The 27777-nt window shown below is 44.8% G+C and overlaps 1 protein-coding gene across 1 annotated transcript; it reads right to left on the bottom strand.

Moving 5' to 3' along the window:
* Nucleotides 1-526: 526 nt before the first annotated feature.
* On the bottom strand, nucleotides 527-23098 carry phc2b (polyhomeotic homolog 2b; the record flags this gene model as incomplete). Its single annotated transcript, XM_079186288.1, has 15 exons — nucleotides 527-3180; nucleotides 3271-3595; nucleotides 4354-4468; nucleotides 4554-4659; nucleotides 4830-4959; nucleotides 6226-6437; nucleotides 9171-9411; nucleotides 10582-10895; nucleotides 16593-16884; nucleotides 17140-17274; nucleotides 17654-17815; nucleotides 18129-18206; nucleotides 18362-18520; nucleotides 19542-19836; nucleotides 23055-23098. 15 exons carry the CDS (start codon nucleotides 23096-23098, stop codon nucleotides 3026-3028), a joined length of 2763 nt encoding a protein of 920 aa, XP_079042414.1. The 3' UTR covers nucleotides 527-3025.
* Nucleotides 23099-27777: the final 4679 nt, after the last annotated feature.

Raw genomic sequence — 27777 nt, 5'->3', positions numbered from 1 at the left:
CAATTCTGGATAGTTTAATGAATAACAACGCAAGTAGAAGTAATAATAAATCTATAGCCATTTGGGGCCCATATAGTTGCCAACCTTGCCCAATAGTAAAGTCTGCGTGTGCGGTGTGGATTCTGTTGCAGGGCATCGTTGTGTAGTTGTGTTCGTTGCCTCATTGGTAAAGTTAGGAGCCTTGGGGATGTGTCTGCAACGCGTGTAGACTATTGCTCAGTTAATTGCCTTGGCTTGCAGCCATTAAATCTTCTATATTACATATTGAGTCTGTGTAAGACTTCAGCGTAACACTGGAGCACTAGCAGTTGCTACACGGTATTTCACATGCTGCTCCCAGCTCAAACAAAACTTAAATGGCCGACAATAATAATTTTGAGTTATTGTTTTCTTACAAACCAGGAACTGTTACTGCCTTTGAGCAGGTGCCGAAACAGAAATAGACTCTTTCACACAGACATGCACAAAAAAATGGCCGAAGACAGAACTGTATTGCAAATTATTTATAATTGCAAAATGTTGCGTAACAAACTGTTTTGATAAATACAAGCATTTGACAAAGCCTCATCTAAAAAAAGGTTGACCTTCCATCACAGCCACAATACACAAATAGATTTAAACATATTTTATTAGACAAAAACAAACATTAAAAAACAATTCCCAGGCCAAGATATTTATACATTTGCATATTTCAAAATATTAAACACCATTAGATTTCTGTCTTAAAATAAAAAAAGCTTAACTTAAAGAAGACCACAGCTTCACACTTAGTTTCAGTCTTTCCCCCTCAATCAAGCTGCTATGTACATATACACTTGTTTAAATTCTGCTCTCACTCTGCTGGAGTGTCTCATAACATTAAAGCAAGTAAAAAGGAAAATAAGTGCCTGTATATAAAGTGGGGCTGTGGGAAGAGAGCAGCTCACCCTCATTGTTCCTCAGATAACTTAGTGTCTTCCTATGAAACTGAGACAAGAAATCAATGTCAGATTCTAGAAGATCATTTTGAAAAATCATCTGTAAGTCGTTAAAATCTGCAGGTGAAAAACTGGAGAGTTCCTCATGAAAGGGAAATCAATGTCACGAAAGAAACCGTTTCTCTGCATTCGAGCTTTGTATTGAGAGCTGCGAGTCGCATTGTGAGAAAAAGGCAACGGAGCGCCTACTGAATAAAAATGAGAACATTGATCAACGCAAGCATCTGTTCCCAGCCACACAGAAGGGGCCCTCTTTCATTCACGTTAACAAAACTGTACAAAAAAACATCTCTAATAATAATAATCCATTCAGACTTCACTCTCGTTGTCTCAATGCCGTAATTCAGAGACCCGACTCGGGCACAACTGAGCTGTAGTGCACTTTGGCACGACAGGTTCTTTCAGTTTTATTTGATATTTTTTTCCCCTTTACACCTGCTCGTATCAAGGAACCTCCACTAGATGTGTTGTCTGGACAGTGACATAGTAATAAAGGCCTTAGCATCATCACCTGGTATTAATAAGCGCTCTTGTTGTCGAATGTTCTGCCCTCATTATGATAAGATCTTAAAATGCTAAATAAGTACACCTGGCTGTGATCTGATCACAGTGTTTAGGTTCCAGGTCTGGTGGATCCACCTGCAGTCCCAATGCTATGTGTTGTGCATGCACGTTAGGGCTGTCAACCAATATTCTCAATTTGAATATATATTGGTAGAGGAAAGAAAAAACGATTTGGAATATAAATATTAATATTCAATTTGGGGGAAAGAAAAAGAAAATGTCTCGGCCACAGAGAGAGACGCCGTGTCCTAACATCTAGCGCTACGTTGCGTCATGTAAACAAACCATCAGCTAGGGCTGCACAATTAATCGAATTTTAATCGCGATCACGATTTTGGCTGCCACAATTAAATGAGCATGATCGTCAGCCATATTGACGTTTAAAATACATGCTGTGCTACATATCGAATTAAGCGCTTCCTCAAATAACAGTCAGCCAACCACCAGGGGGAGAACGAGATGGGATGTCATGCGCGCACCCTGTAGAAGTAGAAGAAGTAGAAGAGTAGAGAGACAGGAGCTTGAAGGAGGAGTACTTGTGCTTAATTTATTTACACGCCAGCATGTCACGTCTGTCACTACACGGTCGCGCATTTACAAGTCCCCTGCTCTCTGTATCGCGCACGGCGGTGTTCCGCGCGCACGATGCAACAGTCGCTCTCAATGATCAATGAATAATCGTGATAAATAATCGTGATCTCAATATTGATCAAAATAATCGTGATTACGATTTTGGCCACAATCGTGCAGCCCTACCATCAGCTGTGCGCCTAAGATCAGACTGGAGACAGAACTTAAAGGATGGGCGAGTTGTGCCTTTTATCTTCCCACATTTGTGCTTTTTAAAACAGAACACACACTTTATGGTGTGATTTTTCCTGGTAATGGCGTACAACATAACAAACAGACGCGTTCAGCTCCCTGTTGATCTCCCTCCAACTTCACCAATCAGCCGTTTAAAGCAAGCAACAAGAACCTACGCGCTTCTTAAGAACCAATATTGGAAATGCCCTAATGCATTTACACGTAGCGTTCACATGCCTTGTTCTTTAGCCAGATCAGGTATCAAGATACAGCTTGCATGTTAGTACCACGTGTGTCATTCACTCATTTAATGTGAGAATCAACATTGTGGAATATGGCACAAACCTCACTGTGGCTCCTGATTTTAGTCCCTTGTGAGTGCACGTAAACACAGACTAACAGCTTCCAGCGCTCCAGCTGCAACTCTAAACATCAGTCCTGCTAAAGACAAAGCTAACGTTTACAACGTCATTGAGCAGATGCAGGTGGATATGAGTGCGTTTCAAAAGGAACCAGTCCAGTAGTGGGGAGAAGGCGAGGTCATAGTGCAGTCGGTCTGTGTCGTCAGTGCCACGATATCGTCGGAATAATTCTGAGGAGTATTCATAATTTAGTTTTACGGTCCGCTCTTCTCTCACACACACACTTACAGACAGACGCGAGTGAGTCACTCTTTGCTGCTACGAGTCTTTGAGCATGTTGATGCGTGCGAAGATCTTGAGTGCAGGTCCCAGTTTAATGTTCATGGTGCTCATGAGGTGGTCCTCCTTCAACAGGAGCAGGGCCTGTCCGTCAATCTCCTGAGAGCGGAACTCGTCCGCGATCTCCTGACAACCTGCAACAACCGGAGAGGAAGAAGTCAGTCACACTGAAATTGCTAAGCAGAATAAATGTGCGTATGCAACGCCGCGTTTGCTTCTCTGACCTGGCAGCGACCGGATGAACTCGTAGACCTCCTCCACGTTCCACTTGGTGGGGTCGTTGGGTAAGAAGCGCCGACAGGGCGAAGGCGCATCTCGAACGCTACAGACATCCTGGTCGGAGGCCCTGCCCGGATGCCGGTGGGCGGGGACCTGAGCCGGGGCCGGAGCGAGAGCCAGGGGCCCCGAGCTGGCCGCAGACAGCGGGGACGGCGGGTCCTCGTAGCTCGACATGTCCGAACACGGGCTGGACTCCTCCTGACTGGGCTGCGAGGGGTGCGGCGAGGACACAGAGCCGCCCGGAGTCTGCTGCGGGGAGGGGGGCAGCTTCTGAGGAGTAACAGTTTGAGCATGGCGTGAAGATGAATGGCTCGTCGGTAAAATAGTGCCGCGACATTGCGTTAGACGCCGCAAAGATTAAAGGGGTGATGAGTGAGATCTATACTGTTCAATAGCTTCAGATGAGTCTAGTACACCTGCAGGGGTTTGATGGATACCAGTGTCTCGACAGAGCTGAACCCTCTGGATTATAAAACACACTTCTTGGTCCAAACATAAAACAAAAGCACAGCAGGTTCAACCCTCGAGGCATTACATAACTCAAAAGATTTTGGCTGTAAAACCGTAATAAGATTGTTCTCCAGCCAAAAAAAGAAGAACATTATCATTCTTCAGTGTCATCTAAACTAATTGTCTCGATTGTAAAAATGTTACTTTATTGTGTCATTAGAAGTTTCAGTATTTCAAGGGAGGGAAAGTCGGGTCACCACGACAAAGTCCCACAATAATACGCAATAAATAAACTAAACAAATAGGCAAATAAAGATGCTTTTCATGTCTATATAACTTGTGCAGCAGGCAGAACATCTCTATTAATGCTTCTCTGCTCCTGCTGGTCACCAATAAACGTTGACAAAGACCATAAAGTACAAGAGACAGAGGGACATAATTGGGCACCGACACAAATTATGCTTAAATTCATTAAAAAGCAGGAGGCGTGAAAGTGCAGGGCATAACATGTGCAGTGGAAGCCGTATCTGATGGGAGGTAAAGAGTGTGTGCGTGTGCGTGTGCGTGTGCGTGTGTACCTGCTTCTTCGCCGCCACACTGGAGCGACCCGGAGATCTTCTGCGCCAGCGATTGGTCGGTTTAGTCCTCTCTGGACGGAAGAGGCCAATCCGCTTCGTGCATCCGACGTTGTACCTGTCGACAGAGGTCCACTATTAGAGCTTTCCTTCGTTCATATAATAAAGTTGCTCGGATGAGAGGAAATATAAAGGTGACTTGCCTCTTCGCACAAACCATGGAGCAGAATCTCTTGGAGCCTTTGAATGTGAAGGCAAAGTCGACCCATCCACAGTATTCACACGTCAGCTTGGGCTCCTGCTCTTTTTCTGGAGCATTAGAAATAAGACAGACACTCAATAATGACTTTTGCAGTTTTGTCACTTGACAAAGGAGAGTTTTCCCAAAACTGATTTTAACAGGCTTTGGAAAAAGGTTGCATCGGTGCATCACGAGAGTTTCATACACAACCTGTTGTACTTTATACTTTTTGTCTCACCTGTCTGGTTCATGTCCTCGGGGTCGGAGTCACTGTTTGCTGCGTTGCTGACGGGGGTTTGGTCGGGGTCTGAGGAGAGCTGGTGATCCAGCTTCTTCGGGCTGTCGATAAGAATCGGCAGACGCTCCACCTGGTGACGGGAAGAACACATTCACTAATCTACCGATATGAAACCACGGCAACACGCTCCAGCAGTAACAATAGTGTGACTGACATCATAGTCGGCCTGCTTCATTTGAACGACTGCAATATCGTAACTGTGACAAAACTCCACAACAGCGCTCTTAAGTGCAAAGACTTCCACCCGTACATCCCGACGACGAGACCAACCAATGTCATATGGCGACCACATAATAATCAATCTCCTCCATACATTATTAAACACAGACTCTTTCCTCGTTTTAAAAACAGAACAATAGAAATAAAATAGCCATTTTTGGGCCCCATTTATAATTCAATTACAACTGGAGACATTGTTGGCAAAGAAAGAAGTTTGCTTTCAATAGAGCTGAAACAATTGGTCCAGCAGCAGAAAATTAATCTGTAACCATTGTGATAATCGAGTCATTAAATCAAACACAGCTCTGCTTTTCTATGTTTAATATCATTTAAAACTAAAGGTCTAAAGGGCTTTGTTCCGTTAGTCAGACAAAATGGGTAGTCTGAAGACGTCCCGTGCCATTCTTCAAATAAACACTTAATTCATTCATAGAATATATAAACACCAACAATCAATAAAACAGTCATCAAACACAGTTCAAAGTACCATATCAATGTCTTTGTAATGTAGATACTGCACTCTTTGTACAGTATGCATTGTTTGTGCTTGTTCATGCCTTTATACTGTATACTGAGCAGTAACAACACATGTCCAGTAGGGGGCAGTGAGCCCTAAGGCCAGAAATAAACATGTCAGCATGTTGCACCTGAACAAAAGGCTGTTCAGTCTAACGTTTACCTTTTAGTGTGGGATTATAATAAAGATTGGATGATACACATGTCAACATCTGTGTACGAACACCAGATAAACAATGTAGTAACATCAATTTGAAGCGAGATGACGGATTAAAGAAGGGAGTGTTTTTATGCCTTGAGATAATTGAGAGGCTGCAGCTCATTACACACACACACACACACACACACACACACACACACACACACACACACACACACACACACACACACACACACACACACACACACACACACACACACACACACACACACACACTAAAATGAATGACTGAATCCCACAGAAGCTGTGAGCCGTCGGCAGTAATAGTAGTAACAGAGGGATCTGTGTTTGCCTGCGCTGACAGCTCCCTACAGGCGACTACACCAGAGAGAGAGTGTGTTGGCTCTGGGTTGTTTATCGTGCTGAGATGGGGCCACTCACACACACTGGGAACGGCTCGGCCCCCTCCTGGATGACGAAGCCCTCGATGACGTGCGTGAGGACCTGGGGCTTGACGATGGCCTGCGGCGGTTTGTTCTCCCCGTGCTGTGGCACGCTGCCCGTCACCGTGGGCGCCTCGCTCTCGTTCCCCGAGGTCATGGCCGGAGGCGGGGTCCCAGGTGCAGCGCTCGGCCTCTTGGTCGAGCCCCCGCCTGCTGACCAGAGAAATGAATACGACACCATCACCATCAATGTAGAGAGCATGCACTCTGTGAGCGCTGCTCACTGGTGGACTGAGTCTGAAGGAAAATGGTTGATTAATCCATAGTCGTTTTACAAGCAATTGATTGATGAGATCTGAAAGTGAATATTTTGGGGGTTTTGGACTGTGAAGAATCTGACATCATCAAACTGTTGATGTCTTTAAACTTTTGAGGAATAACATAGGACTTCATAAAGGCTGATTATATTAAGATATAGCTCGATGAAAATAACCAAACAAATCATTTAAAGTTGTAGCTATCTATTACTCTAACAAGACGCACAGCTATCATATTACAGCGACATGCAGAACAGCATCCAGTCGTGTCCACCTGCCTCCTTACCGGTCTAACAACAGCTGAGCATTAGAAGTGACCTGCTGCCGCACAGTCGGTCAATAACAAACAGTGAATCCACAGCGCGTCGCGGATCTTCCACCATCACAACACCCACGTCAAAACCCCACAAAGCGAAAGTAAACACGAAGCTGCGACGCTTCATGTGTAAAGTCACCGGCGTTGAGTTGGATCTCTTACCGACTCCTCGTGTTTGTTGTTGTGATGATCCGCGACACCCACACACGCACATCACACTAACACACACACACACACACCGACCTGCTGCAGCTGCTGTCTGAGGCTGAGTTCGCGTTGAAGCTGCAGCGCCGCTAAAGATAAGCTTTGAAAGCAGGGTCCGCCTCCCTGCTTCCTCCCACAGTAGCTAGCGTTAGCATGCTAGCGTTAGCATCCTGCTGCTGCTATGAGACTACATGGTTCAACGGTGTCTCCAGATTCGGCCTCTTAATGTATTCCCATCGACCATCACGTTTTCAGCAGAGACACAGAGAGAGAAACTTTAGGGTCCAAATCACCCTCTGAGAAAAGACACCTAACGGCTCTTCTTCTTTTTTGAATTTAAGTTGATTTTCCACACTGCTTGCAAAAATTCTTGTGGAGTTAGGGCCGTGTGCAGCAGTAGTGGAAAGTAACCAAAGTACTGGACTAAAGAACAGTTTTGAGGTACTCCATTTATTACACCACATCTATTTGATGAGTTTAGTTACTTTGCAGATTCAGATTAATAACAAATGAACAATGATGTAATATTATAGATTAAGATATAGTTGTATTGATCCCCAGGGGAAATTCACAAGATACCCAGCAGATAGTGTAGTAAGTAGTTGGAATTAGTTCCACCTTTACCAGTTTACATGTTATTGCATCAATAGTTCAATCCAATAATATAATGCACATTATCCTGAAATGTGCCATTCTGCGTCATATGAAATATAATCCAGGAAGTCCAGTTGAAGCCTTTTGACAGGACACCTTGCACTACAAACAACGTCCATTATTACTCTTTGTAAGATGAATTTCATATTTGCAAAACTTTCCTAAGAAAGCAATAGTGAGGTGCATAATGTGATCCCAATGTTGGGTCCTCCAAATACCCAGAAAACTAATGCCCGCTACTCTGAATGTACACACTTCCATTTAAATACTTGAAAGAGAAGGGACAGTGTGTCTGAATATCTTTTTAGGGCTGAGGTGTCATAAATCTTTGGAGCCCGAATGCTCAATAAGCCAAATTGACTGAAAAGCAGCTTTTGTTCAATTTTCCTAAAGTTAAAACAATAAACGGTCTGGGCCCGTCGTCATCAGCCCCTGCAGCCAGTGGATTACAAAAATAGTTTCCTGCTCTGGTGATGAGCATCACACCCAACTCGCTGCCCATAAAACAGCAATTTGTGGTCCACACAATGTTTCATTTTACAAGTAACACAGCATCAGCCCCATTTCCAACCATTTAGGAGAATTATCACTATAGAAACTGATCTGTGTCAACATTTAGAAAATATACACCCAAATAATGAAATGCTCAGCAAGAAGAGTATAGCTGCTGCATGGTGATGCACTACTAGCCATGAATCACTTATTAGAGCCTGCTTAATCACTTTTATCCAAATCACCTGGCTGACTGAATGTGCACAGTAAGTAGAAAATACATCTGGCTGACGATGCAACATTTCGATGCAACATTTCGATGCAACATTTCATTTGCTTTTTGACTGGAATATGTTTTGAAAACCACTTTAGAGTCAACCAACATTATAAAACAGCTTGTCCAAAAGTTCTGCCCCCCTCATGTATGTAAAAGAGACTGAACAAAACATGACCACGGCGCCCCCACTGCATTGTGGGTGTCGGCCTCGACCCCGTTACTACTAACACAGTGAACCAGCATGCGCCAAATGGTCTCCAATATAATTTACAAGCAACAAAATAATGAGAACAATAAAGTTCCATTATGAGACCGGTTGTATGACTGATTCATGTTGTGGGTTTAAATGTTCAGCGCACAACAGAGCGCAGAGGGAATTGTGGGTATCAGCGGAGCTTTTTGGCCTTAGCCAAAAAAATATCACAGAGAAAAGGACAAACAGAGCAATAAGAGTCAGAGTGTAGAGAAACTAAATGTGCCGCATACACAACACGCTCTGAATTACACGTTAACATTGATTTTTCTTTCCCTCCACTGACGGTTTCTAAGAGTTGGCCAACTGGAGTTTCACTTTGTTTAACTGCTACTTCTTGTCCCAGTGGCTCATTGGTTTAAAAGTTTGCTTACAAAAACATTTCATGACTCTTAATTCAGCAGCTTAGGAAATCATGCTGAGTCATTACCTTGCGGCTGAACAGCTGGTGGGGCTGCAGTGACCTTGGGCTGCTCTACAGGTTTGGTGGGTTGCGATGGCGAAGGCGCAGGTTGTTGCTGCTGTGGCTGCTGTTGCTGTTGTTGCTGCTGTTGCTGCTGTTGCTGCTGTGGCGGCTGCTGTTGCTGCGAGGCGGTGGGGCGGGGCGGACACGTCTCTCTGACCACCAGCGAGGTCGGCTTGTCTTTACTGTCCTGAACCAGTCGGGAGGCCTACGATGTGAGAAAAGGGAAAACATGAGAAATGTGAGACAGATCAGGGGCTGTCAGTACTTTTAATGTCAGTGACTCAAACACTAAGAGACCATTAGGCTTGGAAAATATCACACCAGTGGGAAAATATTACACCACGAACCCCAAACTCAGAATATTCCTGTGTTATTTCAACATGTATGTCTTGGAGGGGAAATTGATTCGGTGGGTGTTGTTGGAACAGTAGCTTGTAATTTGCTGGTTACCACCCAAAAAAAAAACAAGGAGAATGTGAGCAGTTTAGATGTTAAGTAGTACAGAAAGTCATGTCCCATTGGAAACAAATGGTGGACAAAAACAATGAATCACATGAAATATGAAATACTGGAAACACACAATGGATTTTCGGTGACTGGGAGAAAGAGATACCCTCCTATCCTCTAGAATATATGAGAAATATTATTCTGTAGAATCAAAAATCGACTGTTTGTCCACATTTGAATTCATCTTTCCAAGTATTTCCAAATGAAGTAAATCACTTTCAACAAGACTACGAGTTTACAGCCATGCTAGCCGCCCTTTGTGGCTGAGGAAAAGTCAGGGGATCACCAAAGTGATAATGTATCTTGGGGGGGGGGGGGGGGCAAATTTTATAATTATCCATCCAACAGCTGTTGAGCTGGTGCTCTGAGAAAAGTCCAAAGTTACCAAAGTAAGTAGGGTGCATCATCTGGGAACCATGAATGTCTGCAGAAAATATCACAGCAAGCCATCCGATAGTTGTTGAGCTATTTCAGTCTGGGCCAAAGTTGACCAACCGACTGACAAACAGACCGTTGCCCATCCCTATAACCACGCTGCTAGCTAGCATGGCTAACACCAACATTATTTAGATCCCAATTAACAGAGCTCTCCGTTAAAACTGGCAGAGCGATGCTGCAACATTATTTTCTAGCGCCAACATTATGCTTCAGAAACTCTACGATAACAAAATATTTTCATGCCTTTCTGCATGAACTAAATCTAAACACAGACATTGATTTGACAGAGCAAAAAGAGCAAGTCCCTGTCCTGCTTGTACACCAACATCCATCTATGGCTTTAACCTTATCAGCGATGCTGGTAACAGTTCTTATTAAGCTATCCAAATGCTCTTTAGTTTGAGAGCCTGGTGTGCGTATCTGAACTCACCGTCGGCTGTATTTGGAGGTTGATGGCGGTGAGCTGGACGGGCTGAGCTTTGGCGTGGTTGAGGGAGGAGTGGAGGGCGTGGGGGCCGATGTTGGAGTGGAAGATGGTGGCCTGCTGGCCGGGCATGGAGGGCTGGTGTGGCGCAGGTTTGGGCAGAACGGGGACGGGGTGCTGCGACGGTTGGATGGAGGCGGTCTGCAGCAGCTGGCCCGCGGCCCTCTGGGAAGCTTGACTCTGATGGACCACAAACTGCTGCTGCTGCTGCATCTGCTTATGCTGCTGAACCAGCGAATGGGGCTGGATCTGTGTGTACGCTGGAATGACAACATTTATTTATTTTAAATTCATGAAGTCAGCCAACTGCTGTGTTAGCAGACAATTAACCTTTAAATTCGGTCTGACGCGATATATATATATTTAGTTACAGGTGTATGACTATTAGTAGACTGTACTTTCTCTGCTCATCTATGTTAGTGAGGAAAGGAAAACACTCACAGCGGAATCAGTGTTTTATTATTTTTATTGTACTTTTTTTGTAAGAGGATTCATGCTTTTATTCAGACAAATACTACTTTTAGTTAACATTAAGAGATTGGATTCAGATTTTGATGTACTGCACATGTACATAATGACATGTGATCATCTGTAATCACTCTTCCTGTCCATACTGGCTATTAATAAGCCAGTATGGACATAGACAAAGTAATCATGTTGTGTGTTTTAATAGTGCTGAAACTAAGTATTCGATTTGAAGTTTACCAGAAAATCCATCATCAACAATTTTGGGAATCTGAGAATCTTTTAATTATTTGAATCAATACAAAACTTTGATCTGGTTCTTGCTTTATTTACAGCGTTTCTTTTGCCCGGTGAGCAGAAGGACAACGTCACATTTGAGTCTCTGCTCCTTTTTTGTTTGACAGACCCAAAAATGTATTGAAAAAATATTTTTCACATTAATAGACGTGTGTGATTACACAACACACATTGCGTGCCACAGTCTCATCAAACACCATCGTCCTCTCTAACGGTAACTCAGAAATATCTCAAGTACTTTCGTAGCTCTCCCTCCACCTGTTTGCCCCTTTGTTGACAGGATGTGATAGTAAGAGCTCGTTGAAAGGTGCACAGAGAGGCCCTGGCCATTATTCACAAATCGTTTAAAAATGGCCCGTCACCACCTGTCAGTGAAAAGACATCCTGAACTCATGACTTGCCCCGAAGCAGCGAGACACAGAGCATCAATCTTGTATTTCGGGAGCACGTCTGAGTGGGAGATGGGTTCAGCAGAAAGCAGCCCGAGGCTAGCTCAATATAAGAACGAACACGCAGAGCCAACCGTCCGCAACACTCTTCATGGAGTTAATGTTGAGTCAGCAGGTCCGGGGCCCCTCTGCTGCCTCCTTCATCTTTAGTAGATCTACCAGGAAATACTGAGAACTAATGGACTCATTCTTCCTGCACCGCAGCACAGCCTCTGCTATATGAGGCACGTGAAGACGGAGGTGTGTTTGGTGGTGTTAATAAAGCCCATAATCAATCCAAGCGTGGAAAACTGCCAAGTACATCAGTGTTTGTCTCAGATCCCCGCCATCCCCTGTTCTTCTCATGATGCTCTGTGTGGGTCAGAGTCCATCTGGTTTCAAAGTTTCCCTCAACCGCAGTCTGAGCCCCGCTGTGGAATACATGGATGTTTCTATCCAGCCTGTCGTTAGTCCTTTTGATGCTGCAGGATCTGCTGAGGAGTGTTTTCTTTCTCACATGTCGAGAATAAAACCTGGCTATCTATGGCGTACAGGCGTATTTACAATATTCAGAGTAGGAGACATGTGAGCCTGGGACGGGTAGAGACGTCCTGCAGCAGGATAATCACAGATGTTAGCCTATATGAGGGTTCAGGCTGAGACGCTTCAGGTGATAACATCCAATGTAAATATTACGTGGCACCATGTTAGGAGCCTCGCCCGGTGTCTTCTTACGCTTTGCCAAGCTTACTGATGCTCAAAGCTCGACTTTAGTTTCAACAAATTTACGTTGATATACAAAATCAGGCAAAAAGCTAGACCAAAATATGTCAAGGATGAGGGCAGTTATTCAGTTCCTTTCCTTCTCATGACCTGCGTACTTAACGTCTGGAAACCGATTAATAAGACAACAACCACCATGAGAAAGTGGCTCAGCTCAAGGACAACAGCGCATGTGAAGGAACTCATAACTGAAAACTCGGCTTTCTGCTCCGTGTAACTCACATCAGAAACAACACAACATACCCAGACTGCACTGCAGCCAAACCTTCACTCAACCATTTTATTACCGGTAATGAAAGTACTCACATGACCTTTTTCATGGTTAATACTGAGGTTTATGTGGTTGTAAAATGTGACCGTAAAATAAGAAAAAAGTATTAAAAACAACCACACGAGCGTCAAAATGCAGCAACATTTTTTTTCCTGAATTTAATAGTAGCACCGTGACATCAAAATGTCACTGAAATCATAAAGTAGCGAGAGATTTCTCAGCCCCAGACGGAGCGGAGGAGGGGGATTTCTGAATCGGATAAACCGGATACAACCAGTGAATCCTGGTGACTTTCTCAAGCCCCTAACGAGGAGCAGAGAGCAGTCCTGGAAGGAGACGAGGACAGGGGGATTCATTTAGATGCTTTTCCCCCCTCACGGTCTTGGGATTAAGGGCTGGAATGACTCAGCCGCCCACACGCATATAATCATGCAATATTCAGTATGTGGCAGTGGCCTCCACGCCCCCTGAGTAATGAATATGCGTGGAGCCTTTACTCCCTCTGCATGTTGTTGCACAATGTCCCGCCGCTGGGGACGGTCTACGTTCCCTGATGGGTTTGTAGCACCCGGCCCTGGAAAATCCCTGAGATTCCACATCGTCACTGCTGCTTTGGCTCACATTCATGAAACAGCAGCAGGCCTCACGCCATCTTTCCTCCCTTTAGTACGCTTCACAATCAGGTTTGTATTTTATCACACACACACACACACACACACACACACACACACACACACACACACACACACACACACACACACACACACACACACACGCACACGCACACGCACACACGCTACAGTGACGCTATATTGTTATAAAGTGAGATGCTGAATGTTAATTTGAATAGACAAGACGAAAGATAAGAAGGTGAATTATTAGAAGGCATTAGGTTTTGCATAGTTAAAGTTTAACTGTGGGTTTTCTTTTTTTGTCATCATTTTCAAGTGAAACTGGCAACTGATAGAAGCTCCATAAATAACCATAATTACGTTGCCTTGTGTGCAGATCTGGTCTTTTAATGTGTGAGCATGGTGCTTTTGGGGGTTCCCTGCTGTGTTTTTCTTTTTTCAACAGTAAGGTGTTGACAAACGCTGACTGAAACAAGCCAGAAGTAACATTTTGTTTCCAATCCAATTCCTATTCAAGGCACTGACTCTGAATGTCAGTAGCAGAGACATTGCTCTAAAATGATCGGCCATCTTTTGGAAGGCGAGATGAAAACTGATGACCTAAAATAGCACAAAAACAAACAAACACAATAAAACACAGTTCTTCCACGTCTGTCCTCTCAGATCAGGCCAGGCTGGTTTCTGTTGAGTCATGTTCAGCGCTTATAAAGTAAAGACGCGTTTGATTTACGATATCACATTATGCTTATTGATAAGGTTCCAGACCTGATAAAAAAATAATTATTGAGCCTTTTTAACCTCTTTAATGGGATCTCATCTGTCAAACGTGTTTCCCGGGTTTTTCATGTCAAAGCTCAGATTCTGAGCAAAATACTAAAACGAAACGAGAGGTTTTTAGAAGATCTTGTTCTTTGATTATTTAGACGACAGTATTAATGCTAGTAATGCAGGCTTAGTCTACTCTACAGTTATAATAAAATAAAAGTGAGCTTAGCTCAACCCATTTAAGGAGGAAAGTAAAATGAATGATAGTTGACTGCTGTAACTAAATGCTCTTATTAGTAATAAGTATGGAACTACTTTTAAATTAAACAATTACGCGTAATTCTCTACATTTTAACAATAAAAATACTGACTAATTATACACAAAGCCTCATTATATTTACTCATTAAAGCTAAATGTCTGATAGCAGGACTCTAAACATCAGTCATGAAGGTAATCGGAGACACGTCGGTACTAAAAACCTTCCTCTGATCTAACGTTGTAATTCAAATTGCATAACGACCCAGTCACAGTCAAGTTGAATCCAGGCTTTTCTCCTAATCGGAGTCCCATCAGACCTCCTCTCTGCTGGTCCACGGTGTATTAACTCTCCAGCATCTCATGGGCACACCTGTCCCTCACCGCCTGCTGCCATGGCAACCCATGGTAATTTTCCCAGACAGCGTGCAGCCAGATTTTCGGCTTCCATCCTCCCTTTCACTTTATGTGAATCCATTACTGCAACAAAGCAAGACACAGTGGTGCACTGACACGGTCAGATAATCCCAACTACACACACACACACACACACACACACACACACACACTATAAGGTTTACAGTCATGTAAACCCCTCCCAGCACATATACATGCATATGGTCCATGCATGTCATATCAGGACCCTGTTTAAAATGTGCTAATGCTTCAGAAGGGCCTTATCCTGCAAACAAACAGCACTACATGTGATTTAATCAGCTTGAACTGCTGGCATATTCACAACCATTCACACTAAAAAGAAAAGGAAAAACAAAGAAACAGCAGCAGCTGCTAACTTTCGATTACATAATAAGTGGTTCAGAAAGACTCTTGCGTGGCAGTGAGACTTTCACAGCTTCTAATTCACAAAGCAGCTTGACCGCTCCAGACACAGACCAACACACTTTAACACGGCTTGTTTCACGGCTTTGGTCAGTGGAGGGGTTTCTGGTGCGGCCCCGACATGTCACACATACAGCCCACAGAAAGCTGTTAAAAAAAGAAACCTACTCAGCTAATCTTACGATAAACACAAGAACACATTTCCACTGCATACATGACAGCTGCCTGGAGGCCCACAAGTCTATTTCAAGGTTTGAGAATGGACATCTGTTTAAAAAAAAAAAGAAGTATGCAGCAGCTGGCAGGAAAGTTGGCAGTTTAAGTTATCTGCGAACAAAAAATGAAAATAAACTTCCTATGGAGTATTGAGTGTCGGTGTCCCTCCAGAAAACACACGCAGTCAGTTTAAAACAAGAAGAAGAGTCGACCGTGGTACCGTATCACACTAGCAGCATGGCAACATACTCACCATACGCTAACATGCCGATGTTCAGCAGGTTAATGAATTACTATCGTCAGCATTTTAGTTTACCACGTTGTGCTAATATTTTCTTATTAGCACAAAAGACAAAGTACAGCTGAGGCTGATGGGAACGTCATTCATTCTGCTGGTATTTTGCCAAAAAGCAAAAGACAAACTCAAATGTTGAACTGGTTATGGTGCTTGAAAAAAAAGAAAAGTCAGGGTATCACCAAAGTCCTGAGGACTGATCATTTAGGAACCCTGAATCTCTGTTAACAGTCCAGTTGATGTTGAGATATTTAAACTTGTAATATGTGGTATTGAGCTGTATAAAGAAAATTGACTTGACTAGCTGCTAGTTTATGGCTAAAAATAAGTGACGCACTGATTTGTTGTTCTAGGTATTTTTAGGTATTTGTTTAACTTTGTGTCTTCAGCCTGACTAACTCTGCTCTTTACTTGATCAATAAATATGTCAGTCTGAGTGTCTCACCATTTCATTATCAACTGATTGATTGATGATTAGAAGTGACAAATTTATGACACTTTATCAATCATCGAAGTTGAGTTAATCGACCAATTTATTCCGCTCTAAAACCCATATTGCTATTTTGCATTATTTTCACTATATAGACCAAATACTGAAAGCCTTTGTGAGAGAGCTCCTTCCTTTGGTTGGCTCTGATGTGAGCACTGCCAGGATCAGTTTTAAGAAGCCTGCACATATTCAGACTCTAACATTATTCTAACTACTCACCTGGAGCGATGAGAGGCTGAGCACTGATGGTGGTGACGCTGCGGCTCATGTTTATAGCTCGGACTTCTGTGACCGCTGCGCTGTCGCCCTTCTTCCCCGCCTCAAACGAGCCGTCGGAGGAGCCGGCCTTCCCCCCCGCGGAGGCCTGCATCACTTGGCTGGGGTTCTTGATGAGGGAGGCGGGCTGGATGGGCACAGGGCTCTGCTTCAGACTGAGAGCCTGCAGGGTCTGAGTCTGAGAGGACGTGGGCGCCCCCTGCTGGCCACGGATCACCAGATTCTGGACCTGATTCTTGAAGAGACAGAATGACGGGAGAGATTTACAAAGTGGGTTAAAGGATCAGATATCAGTCTAAGATATTCTTACTCCTATTCTTTGCAATTTCACATAAGCTAACACACGATTTCCAGTTACTCATTGCAACGGTTTCTCTAAATGTTACATTCACCTCTGCATTTCTATTTCTTTTGACCAGAGGGATCAAGTCCAGGACGTTTAATATACGCTCGTAATTATTTAGTGAGAGTATCCTCCACATGGCCCTACCTGTGAGGAGGTCTGCGTGGAGCTCTCTGATTGGACGGCCGTCACTGTGGCCGTTGGAGTGAAGATGATCTGCGGCGACAGAGGAACAGCCCGGCCCAGGCTCCTGGCCACCTGCACCAGGTTATTCTGCTGCGCCTGGAAAGCACACACACACACAACAAGTGATGGCAAGTTCAAAACAGACAACTTTCCCACAATCAGCAGCAAAATAAGCCAATAAATCTATGTGTATTCCTTCAGCAACACAACTGAACCTTTTGCTACAGCAGAGAGAACACCTGTGATGTGCAAAATGAATGTGTTTTGAGCATGCATGCACATTCAAGACATTCTGTCTTTAACGAGCCCTCTGGGACATTTCCCACCACCTCCTCTGGTGGCAAAATGAGAATAAAACGCACTATTTACTATGGCAGAGTGAGCATACACATGCACCAATCCCAAAACACACAGAAAGAAAAAAAGGTTGTGTTCTTGGATATATGCATACATGTAAATGTGTCTGCAGTCTCACCATCTGTGCGCGCAGGTACATATGCGCCTGGCTGGCCGTGAACGTGGGGCTGGACGGGCTGCCCAGCAGAACAGCCTGCTGGGAAATACTGGTGGGGGTCGAACTGATGCTCTGGGCCCGGCTGATCAGCTGAGCGGTTGCCGGAGAGGTCGTCAGGTTGATCTACAAGGAGACAATGAACGGGATACTTAGGTAGGTTATGCACTTCCTTTACTGAACTGTCTATGTCGTGCGTGTTTGGCATGTTGTGAAAAAAGGAAACACACAAAGACATAAGATCCAGAACACGCTACCAGAATGCATTTAAATCTCTTCCAAAGCAAAAGAGAAGGAGCACAGCTTGTGTGGCGCAAAGCTTCCTCAAAGCATCTTGTCGCTAAAATCAGCATAGTTCCATCACAATCTAATGGACAATGATAACGTTAACCTGGGAGGCTCTTAGGAGACAGACCCCGACACTACAAACTGCTCGTACCGTAGTCTGAGTTGATCCTGTTTGATGGGAGGAAGTGCCGTTCTGTGAAGCGCTTTGCCGGCCAGCTGCGATACTGGCCTAGAGAGAGAGAGGGAGAGAGAGGGAGAGAGAGGAAGGGGCAGGAAAGAGAGTAATTTGCAATTTCCTGAAACACGTCTTGGAGGGGGTCCACAATAACAACATCGTTGCTGCACGGTGAGCGTGATTCTTTCATGCGATGAGCGTCTGCCGACCTGCTGTACAGCGGCCAGGCTCTGGAGCTGAGCGGCGCTGAGGTTGTGCTGCTGCTGGAGGGCTGCGGTCTGCAGCATCAGGTGCTGCTGCTGAGCAGCGTACATCTGCTGCAGGTACTGTGCTGCTGTGTTGGGCCTGTGTAACGCCTGCTGGAACACCTGCATGTAAAGACAGAGAGAGCTGGTTATGTAATGCAACGTGCACACATTAAAAAGAGTTTGCAGATATCAAATGATGTCCGGGTGTAAGATTAGAAGATTAGAATATCTAAGAGTTGGTACACGACCACAGATCTGTCCAAATCATTTTGTAAAAAAACAACACTATCATCTCCAAGTCACGGCTGAAAGGAATGGGCTTTGAATGACTTGGGAGTTTTTTTAATAGATCATAAACTGTGAATGTAGAGTCGATAAATAACGTCTGACGGGGAGAGATTAACTCACCTCTAGAGTGTTTCAAAACATCCAAAACTTGTGATCACCGCAAGCAGGCAGACCTAAATAAACCCATTCCCTCAATCATTGTCTGCAAGAGACTCCGTGACTGAAGCTCCTAAATAACTCTCCTCACCCTTCACCTCTGAAAGTGCCCTCTTCCTGGTTGCCAAGTCACCAGAGAGGATGTTGACCTGTGGTCCACAGAAGCATCCGGACTCGCACCTTCTCGAAACGGAGGGGGGGGGGTACAATTGGTAGCAGAGACTCAACACGACTCTCGCTGACCATAAACGACCAGCAGTCCTTTGTGCCCAGAGGGCTGCTGGGCGACAACAGCGTCTGCCTTGTAGTTGCGTAATCGTCGGCCGGCAGAGTACAAGAGCAGGATGGCTGAATACAACGCTGTGAAAGCATCAGCACTAAAAGTTAAAAGCCTGTGTAGAGGCTTATGCTGGTGTCAAAAGGGTCAGCAGCACTAAAGCACATGGAGCATTCCTTCCTTCAACTTGGGACAGATCCTGTGAGACGGCCACTCATTTGAGTTTCCTCCGGCGATGCGTCGATCAGGAAGACAAATGGCTGCTATCTCATTCATTTATTTCCAATTAGAGAACGATGTGTTGGCTTGTATGTGGCGCTACAAACACCAATAGAGGGCAGTAGAGCAAGGGATGCGTCTGTCACTCAGACACAATACCCCAACTTTACATCAAGCGGTCAACAACTTCAAGAAACTCACCTGCACGGTTTGTCGATCAGGTATCCCACTGTAAACAGATATCTGAGGCACTGTCTGTCTTCCTGCTGTAGTACTACTACTGGCAGTACTGTTGGTGTTACTACTACTGGAAGTGGTAGCAGCAGCAGCAGCAGCAGTAGTAGTAGTGTTAGAGGTACTACTACTGCTGGCAGCTGTGGTGCTGGTGGCCCCGGTGCTGTTGGCTGCGGAGGCGGGGGCCCCCGGCTCGCTCTCCATGGTGCCCTCTGCTCTTCTCACCTTTGACCCCCGGCTCTTCTGAATGGCTCTCCTGTGCCTGAGGAAGAGAAGAGAGAGAGAGAGCACATGAGAAGATTGCACTGTGTACTTTCTTTACCCCAGAACATCTCTCATCAGATTAAAAAAAAAGAATACAATGGACGAGCGAAGAAACAGCTGTATTCAGCAGCACCTGTACGTGGCAGCTAATGAGCAGCTCAACGCAGAGCAAATGTGAGACCAGCAGCACTTATGACATGTCAAGATTTGATCTGATAAAGAAATCATAAATGAAGTGAGTGTGGGCACGTCAGAGAGGAAACATTGGGCAATAGTCTGTTTTTACTATCCATTAATCTGCAGACCATTTTGTCAATTATTGGATTCATCCTTTTGTCTATAAAAAGGCCACAAAATAGTGAAAAAGGCCCACAGCTCAACGTGCTCTATTGAGATAGCTCCTTTAAGTCGACTAAAGATATTCAGTTTACCTTCACATATGACAAAGAGAGAGAGAGAAGCCAGAAACAAGTTTTTGACTTGAAAAATTGACTGAAACCATTAATTGATCACCAAATAGTTGCCGATAAACATAGTTGCCAGTCAACTGACTCACTGCAGTAAATACCAAAGTAAAGCAAAGTTCTGCACAACACTTTTCTGCAGCAGGACGAGAGTCAGCTGGGAAATGAATGATTCTTTTGAAGTCGGTTTATTTTTATGCACAAATCCTCAGCAGGAATATCAAATGTAAATGTAGGAGCCTGTTAAAATAAACTACCCCTGCACTGTCCTGTGATTACAGACAGAAACAGGCAGGCTCTGAAACACTTGGCCTAAACAAAGAGTATGTCATCATTCTCCAAAAAAAAAAAAACGAAAAGCGAGGCATGGCACAACAAAGCTGGTTAGGACAGCGCACAAAAATGCCATTTAGGAAGCTAATGAAATCCAGGGAATTAAGCATAAGCGGTGGAGTGGCTGGCTAACATTAGTGGTCTCCCTAAAATACATCTTAAAAAGTGGAGCGTGTCACATACAGCAACACACGCATTTAGTGCAAGTTAATTAGGAAGGCAGCAGGGGCCCCCACTCCCATCAGAACCGCCCCAAACGCCAACAACAAACTGTCTTTATTAAAAGTAAAGGCCTGATTATTACTTAGACTCTCTCAAAGAGTCCAGTGTCCTTCTTAACAACAAGTTGAGGAGATAAACAGCGTCACGTCCATTTCTTCTCGTCAGTCACGAGGAAGAGAAAAGAAGGAATGATTTACGACGTTTCCGTAAAAGCCTTTTTAAGGTTGCTCCCCTGGTGCTCTGCTGTCCATTAGCACGGGAGGAAGAGGCTCAGAGCTCTGCAGACAGACGAGATGGAGGAGGCTTCAGCGTGACAGCTGAGTGGATGTGAAGAGGAGGATGGGAGGAGAGGAAGGATCCTTCCTCTGTGGAGGCAACTGCAAAGTTTCTTCAAAGAATACGGAGAAAGTTCAGAGGGCTTTGATGAAAGCAGGGCTCAGATAGGACAGGAGGACTTGAGATGCTGGTGGTGTGTAGAGGACGAGGTGGGATTAATGAGTGAGTGTGTGTGTGTGTGTGTGTGTGTGTGTGTGTGTGTGTGTGTGTGTGTGTGTGTGTGTGTGTGTGTGTGTGTGTGTGTGTGTGTGTGTGTGTGTGTGTGTGTGTGTGTGTGTGTGTGTGTGTGTGTGTGTGTGTGTGTGTGTGTGGGGGTTAAACAGCATGACAGCTGATGTGACAGAGCTGAAATGAGACGCCAAAACAGGGAGGATGGAATTTCTAGCCTTGAGGTTAGAGGTGTGAGTGTTAAGTTAGAGGGGGGAGGTTGAGTGAGCAGGTTGAGGGTTTTAAAGGGGTTGGAGTGGAAAGAGGGTGTGATGGAAGTAATTAAATAAGGACCAATGCTGCCGCCATGTTGCGGTTCTTAAGCTATTTCCTCCTCCTCATTATTCTTTTGAACGGATTAGGGGCCAGGGCCAAAGAACACGGCTCTACAGCCCACTTAGCAGACTAGGAAACAAACTGCAATCTCACTAAACCAAATGTTGTTCTTTGAAATGGCAAAAGCAGATCAGCCCTGAATCTGTGAATGAGAAACAGACTGGAATTTGAGTTTGGCTTTTGTTTGTAGAATTGGGCTCTATAGCTGCTCATGAATTAGGCAATTAGTGACTGAATAGCATCCAACCATTTAAATTAAATATGCTTTGACATGCAAAACGGAAGAAATCTCTTGAACACTATTCTCTAAGCAAGCATGTCTGGGGTCATCCCAAGAAATGAGGACACTTTGAATAAAACATGAATATCAAACCCAGACCCCCCCCCCCCAACAAAAAAAACTGCGATTCAACTGGCAGAAATTAAATTTAGTAAAAACATAAAAACTAAAATCAGTTGTAGTCCCCCAAAACAAAGGAACAGTGAGTTTCCATTGAGCCGTGTCTGTCAGAAGCTGATATCTAGAGGACTCTCTGGTTGTAAACAAAGCACCAGTGCTGCCAGTATGCCGTCATTAGCCTACATCCCAGAGTCTGCTACCCATGTGTGGAGAGGGGAGGGAATCCCCTCTGGTAATGATGCCTTCATGCCCCGTCTTTCTGAGAGGAGTCAGCCATCCATCAGTGAAGAGATGCAATAGAGAACAACCCCCCCCCCCCCCCCCCCCACACACACACACACACACACACACACACTCCAATCCTTAACCCCACTTCCACATCTACAATCATGCCGTGAGATGGTTTAGATGGTACCCACGAAAAGTGGTGACAAGCCAAGAGTGTTTGAAAGCAAATCAAAGCAGTTCCAGCAAACAGCCAGTCAGCACCATAACAACACAATGTGTTTCCTCACCAGAGAACATATTGATCTACTCATGCTGGCATTACAAGACCGCAAGAAGCGACTGTCAGACTTGTGTCTGGAGGATCTGCGTGGCCTGCAGGAAGAGGAGAGCTGTTAAGAGACTGTCAGACAGACTGGCTGGCTGTCTCTACTGAGCTTAGATCACAGTGAGGAAGTGCAGTAGCCTCCATCAGTGTGCATCCTTCAGTGCACAGATAGGAAAACTCTTGACGACCCACATTAAAAAAGAAATACCACTAGGAACGCCGCACAGATCGATAGATAATGGCTTTAATAGCCATGAGATCCTGAGCAATGTATTCGTGTGTGTGTGTGTGTGTGTGTGTGTGTGTGTGTGTGAGATGGGGTACTCTGCTGCTGAGACAAAGCCCCCTAACCCCGGTGCTCCTACCTCCTCCGGCCCCCCCAACGCGATGCAGGGGTATGATGCCCCATCCCCCGGGAGCGTGCGGTCCTCCTGCAGGATGCTGCTCCTCTTTGTCTGCCTGGCTGGCCGACGGACTGAATGAATGAGAGTATGTGTGTGCGAGCGCGTCTCTCCGTGCCGTATCCAAAAAAAAAAACAGCACCTCTCTCGTCTACCCCCAACACACAGCATCAACACCCCGCTCCACCAACCAGGCCGCGGGCTGCCTCCTGATTATTTGGTATCCTAGCGACAGCCAACGGGGTGCCTATGGAATCCCCGTGCAGAGCAGCGTGCTCATTGGTCAGCAGGACGCTCTCTAATGAAGATGATGGTAATGATTTTACTCCGTCTTTCCCCTCCCCCTCTGCTGCTGCCTGAATACTGATTTTTTTTTTTAGGATGCTTAGACCCTCCAACATAAGGTAGACTGTGTAATCATCACCTAATTGTTTTTTTGTTAAATCCAAGGTAATGAGGTATTTGATTTTAATGACAGCATACACTTTATTTTGTTTAGTCTACATCTGGATAGATGAAAACAGATGTCTCCATTCAAGTGCCTCAAATTCTAGGGTCGACAGGAGAAGTTACAGAAAGCACTATTTCCACAAATAACCAGCAGTAGTAAGTGGGCCAATTTTGTATCATTGAGCGATGGACAGGAGCAGTAACTCACGGCCAGAGCATTGAACCCATCATCTGACTAGCAGCACAGTAATCATCATCAATTTTGTGACCGACACTGATGCTAGAGATTAAAAAATGAAATCAATTAAAGCTGCGAGCAGCGATGAACGGGCCCTCGCCTCCCTTGCGCGTCGGGGCTTGCGGCGGACTCCGGCCTGCGCGTCGGAGAACGTCCGCGACCGCTGGACTGCGCGTCTGCGAGCGAGACGTCGTCGATCCCGCGTGGGACCGCCCGATGCTGGAAACGATGCTTTGCAGATAGTACTATGCTGAGGAAAAATGACACCGAAATCAAAATGGCCGACTTCTGGTAGGTTTTACAGCATGGTGCCATGAGACTTATATTTAAGTCTCCACAGGATACGCGCGCCTACCGAGTTTCGTACGTGTAGCTCAAACGTAGCGCCGGGGTTGCTCTTTTGAAATATTGTAGGGGGCGCTACAGAGGCAATTTAAAACGCACAAGGCCAAAAATCATACCACATATTTCTTCCGATGCCTTTGACACATGTGCAAAGTGCCATGAATTTTTGAGCATCATCACCTACTATGCTATGGAAAAATGACACCAAAATCAAAATGGCCGACTTCGGTAGGTTTTAGAGCATGGTGCCAAGAGACTTATTTTTAAGCCTCCACAGGATACATGTGCCTACCAAGTTTCGTACATGTAGCTCAAACGTAGCGCCGGGGCTGCTCTTTTGAAATATTGTAGGGGGCGCTACAGAGGCAATTTAAAACGGATAAGGCCAAAAATCATTCCATATATTTCTTCCGATGCCTTTGACACTTGTGCAAAGTACCATGATTTTTTGAGCATCCTAACCTACTGAAACAAATTTCCTTTAGCCAGTAGGTGGCGCTATGAGTTTTTTGAATTTTTTCAAATCAGGTATGTTCAAGCTTGAAGTGGCATCATGCACAAGAAGTTTTGTGCAAATTGGATAATGTACCTTTGAGTTATAACAACTTCAATTTTGCATGGCGAACGATGCGTCGCCACGGCAACAGCGTTCAACGAAAACACACAATACTTATGATGGCTCTTCATCAATGTCCTAAGACTATCCTTACTGATTTTGAGACTAATCGGGTCATCTGGCTAGGAGGAATAAAGAAACGTATAAAATATGACATTTCCTTCAGCCAGTAGGTGGCGCTATGAGTTATTTCATTTTTTTCAATTTAAGTATGTTCAGGCTTGAAGTGGCATCATGCACAAGAAGTTTTGTGTGGATTGGATTATGTACCTTGGAGTTATAACAACTTGATTTTTCAGAAAAATGATGCAAAATGGCCGCCACGCCACGTCAAGGTTCTTCGACGAAAGCGCTAGCTTTTAATAATTTTTAATCACAAAGGTCTTAAGAGCACCCTGAACAAATATGAAGTCGATCGCATAAATGCTCTAGGAGGAGTTCGTTAAAATACGAAGGCTGCAAAATGCGAAAAGTGCCAAAAAACACAACTTTGCGGGTTTACTGTAGCGCCCCCTATTGGTTGAATGCAACAAAAATCTCAGGGTATGTTGCGGTATGCGATGTGCACATATGCTGAAAGTTTCGTGAATTTTCGACAATGGGTTGAGAAGTTATGTGAATTGATATTAAGCCACGCCCCTAAGAAGTTCATTGGTCCATATCTTCTCAACGCAAATAGATATCAAAAAGCTTTTGATAAATCTGAGTGATCTACATCCAATAATGATCCACAGAAAATTTGGTAGCAATCGGAGCCAGCGTGTGGGAGGAGTTTGCAAAGATGTGTTTTACACTAAATTCAAGATGGCGGAAAATTTTTCCAGGCGCAGTTTCGGGGTCTGAGAGGCTTTTTTTTAGATCTAGCGGATTCGGACATGTGTGTCGAATTTCAAGTCAATCGGACAAACTGGCCGAGGGGCGTGGCCGGCCCGCCTTGTAGGGGGCGCTAGAGAGCCATTTTTTTACACACAAGTATGCAACCTTGCGCAGCAGAGTTTCTCCACCAGACCTGAGAGGTGTGCAAATTTGGTGAGTTTTCATGCATGGCAAGTGCCCCTACTAGCTCATTCCCCACAAATATAAGAATCATAATAATAAGAACCCTTAGAAACTCAATAGGGCCTTCGCCGGCCCGACGTTGTCGGCGGCTCGGGCCCTAATAAGAATACCCCTTAGAAACTCAATAGGGCCTTCGCCGGCCCGACGTTGTCGGCGGCTCGGGCCCTAATTAAAACTGCGAGCAGTGATGAACGGGCCCTCGCCTCCCTTGCGCGTCGGGGCCGGCGGCGGACTCCGGCCTGCGCGTCGGAGAACGTCCGCGACCGCGGGACGGCGCGTCCGCGAGCGAGACGTCGTCGATCCCGCGTGGGACCGCCCGATGCCGGAAACGATGCTTTGCAAATAGTACTATGCTGAGGAAAAATGACACCGAAATCAAAATGGCCGACTTCTGGTAGGTTTTAGAGCACGGTGCCAAGAGACTTATTTTTAAGTCTCCGCAGGATACGTGCGCCTACCCAGTTTCGTACGTGTAGCTCAAACGTAGCACCGGGGCTGCTCTTTTGAAATATTGTAGGGGGCGCTACAGAGGCAATTTAAAAAGAAAAAGCCTAAAAATTATATCACATATTTCTTCCAATGCCTTTGACACATGTGCAAAGTGCCATGAATTTTTGAGCATCCTAACCTACTGAACCATATTTCCTTCAGCCAGTAGGTGGCGCTATGAGTTTTTTTAATTTTTTCAAATCAGGTATGTTCAGGCTTCAAGTGGCATCATGCACAAGAAGTTTTGTGCAAATTGGATAATGTACCTTGGAGTTATAACAACTTCAATTTTGCATGGCGAACGATGCGTCGCCACGGCAACAGCGTTCAACGAAAACTCACAATACTTATGGCAAATCTTCATCAATGTCTTAAGGCCATCCTAGCACAATTTGAGACTAATCGGGTCACGTGGCTAGGAGGAATAAATGAAAGTCTAAAAAAAAACATTGCCTTCAGCCAGTAGGTGGCGCTATGAGTTATCGAAATTTTTTTAATTTGTGTGTGTTCATGCTTGAAGCGGCTTCATGCACAAGAAGTTTTGTGTGTATTGGTTAATGTACCTTAGAGTTATAACAACTTGATTTTTCATAAAAATGATGCAAAATGGCCGCCACGCCACGTCAAGGTTCTTCGACGAAAACTCTAGCTTTTAATAATTTTTAATCACAAAGGTCTTAAGAGCATCCTGGCCAAGTTTGAAGTCGATCGCATAAATTCTCTAGGAGGAGTTTGTTAAAGTGCGAAGGCAGAAAAATGCAAAAAGTCCCAAAATCACAACTTTGCGGGTTTACTGTAGCGCCCCCTATTGGTTGAATGCAACAAAAGTCTCAGGGTATGTTACGGTATGCGATGTGCACATATGCTGAAAGTTTCGTGAATTTTCGACCAATGGTTGGGAAGTTATGTGAATTGATATTAAGCCACGCCCCTAAGAAGTTCATTGGTCCATATCTTTTCAACGCAAAGAGATATCAAAAAGCTTTTGATAAATCTGAGTGATCTACATCCACTAATGATCCACAGCAACTTTGGTAGCAATCGGAGCCAGCGTGTGGGAGGAGTTCGCAGAGATGGGTTTTACACTAAATTCAAGATGGCGGAAAATCTAAGTAGGCGGAGCTTAGGGGTCTGAGAGGCTTTTTTTTAGATCTAGCGGATTTGGACATGTGTGTTGAATTTCAAGTCAATCGGAAAAACTGGCCGAGGGGCGTCGCCCGTCCGCTTTGTAGGGGGCGCTAGAGAGCCATTTTTTTTCACGCAAATATGGCTCCTATATAAAACCCCAAGTTTCGCCAGACCTGGCAAGTATGCAAAATTTGGTGAGTTTTCATGCATGGCAAATACTCCAAATATGCAGCCAAAGTACAAAAATAAAAATCAGAATAAAAACGACCGAGAACCCCTACAATTTCAATAGGGCCTTCGCTGGCCCGACGTTGTCGGTGGCTCGGGCCCTAATTAAAGCTGCGAGCAGCGATGAACGGGCC

Source organism: Pholis gunnellus (genome assembly GCF_910591455.1).
Source record: "Pholis gunnellus genome assembly, chromosome: 3".
Classification (NCBI taxonomy): domain Eukaryota; kingdom Metazoa; phylum Chordata; class Actinopteri; order Perciformes; family Pholidae; genus Pholis; species Pholis gunnellus.
Note: the sequence above shows the minus strand (reverse complement) of the source record. Positions and strands in the feature narration are given on the sequence as shown.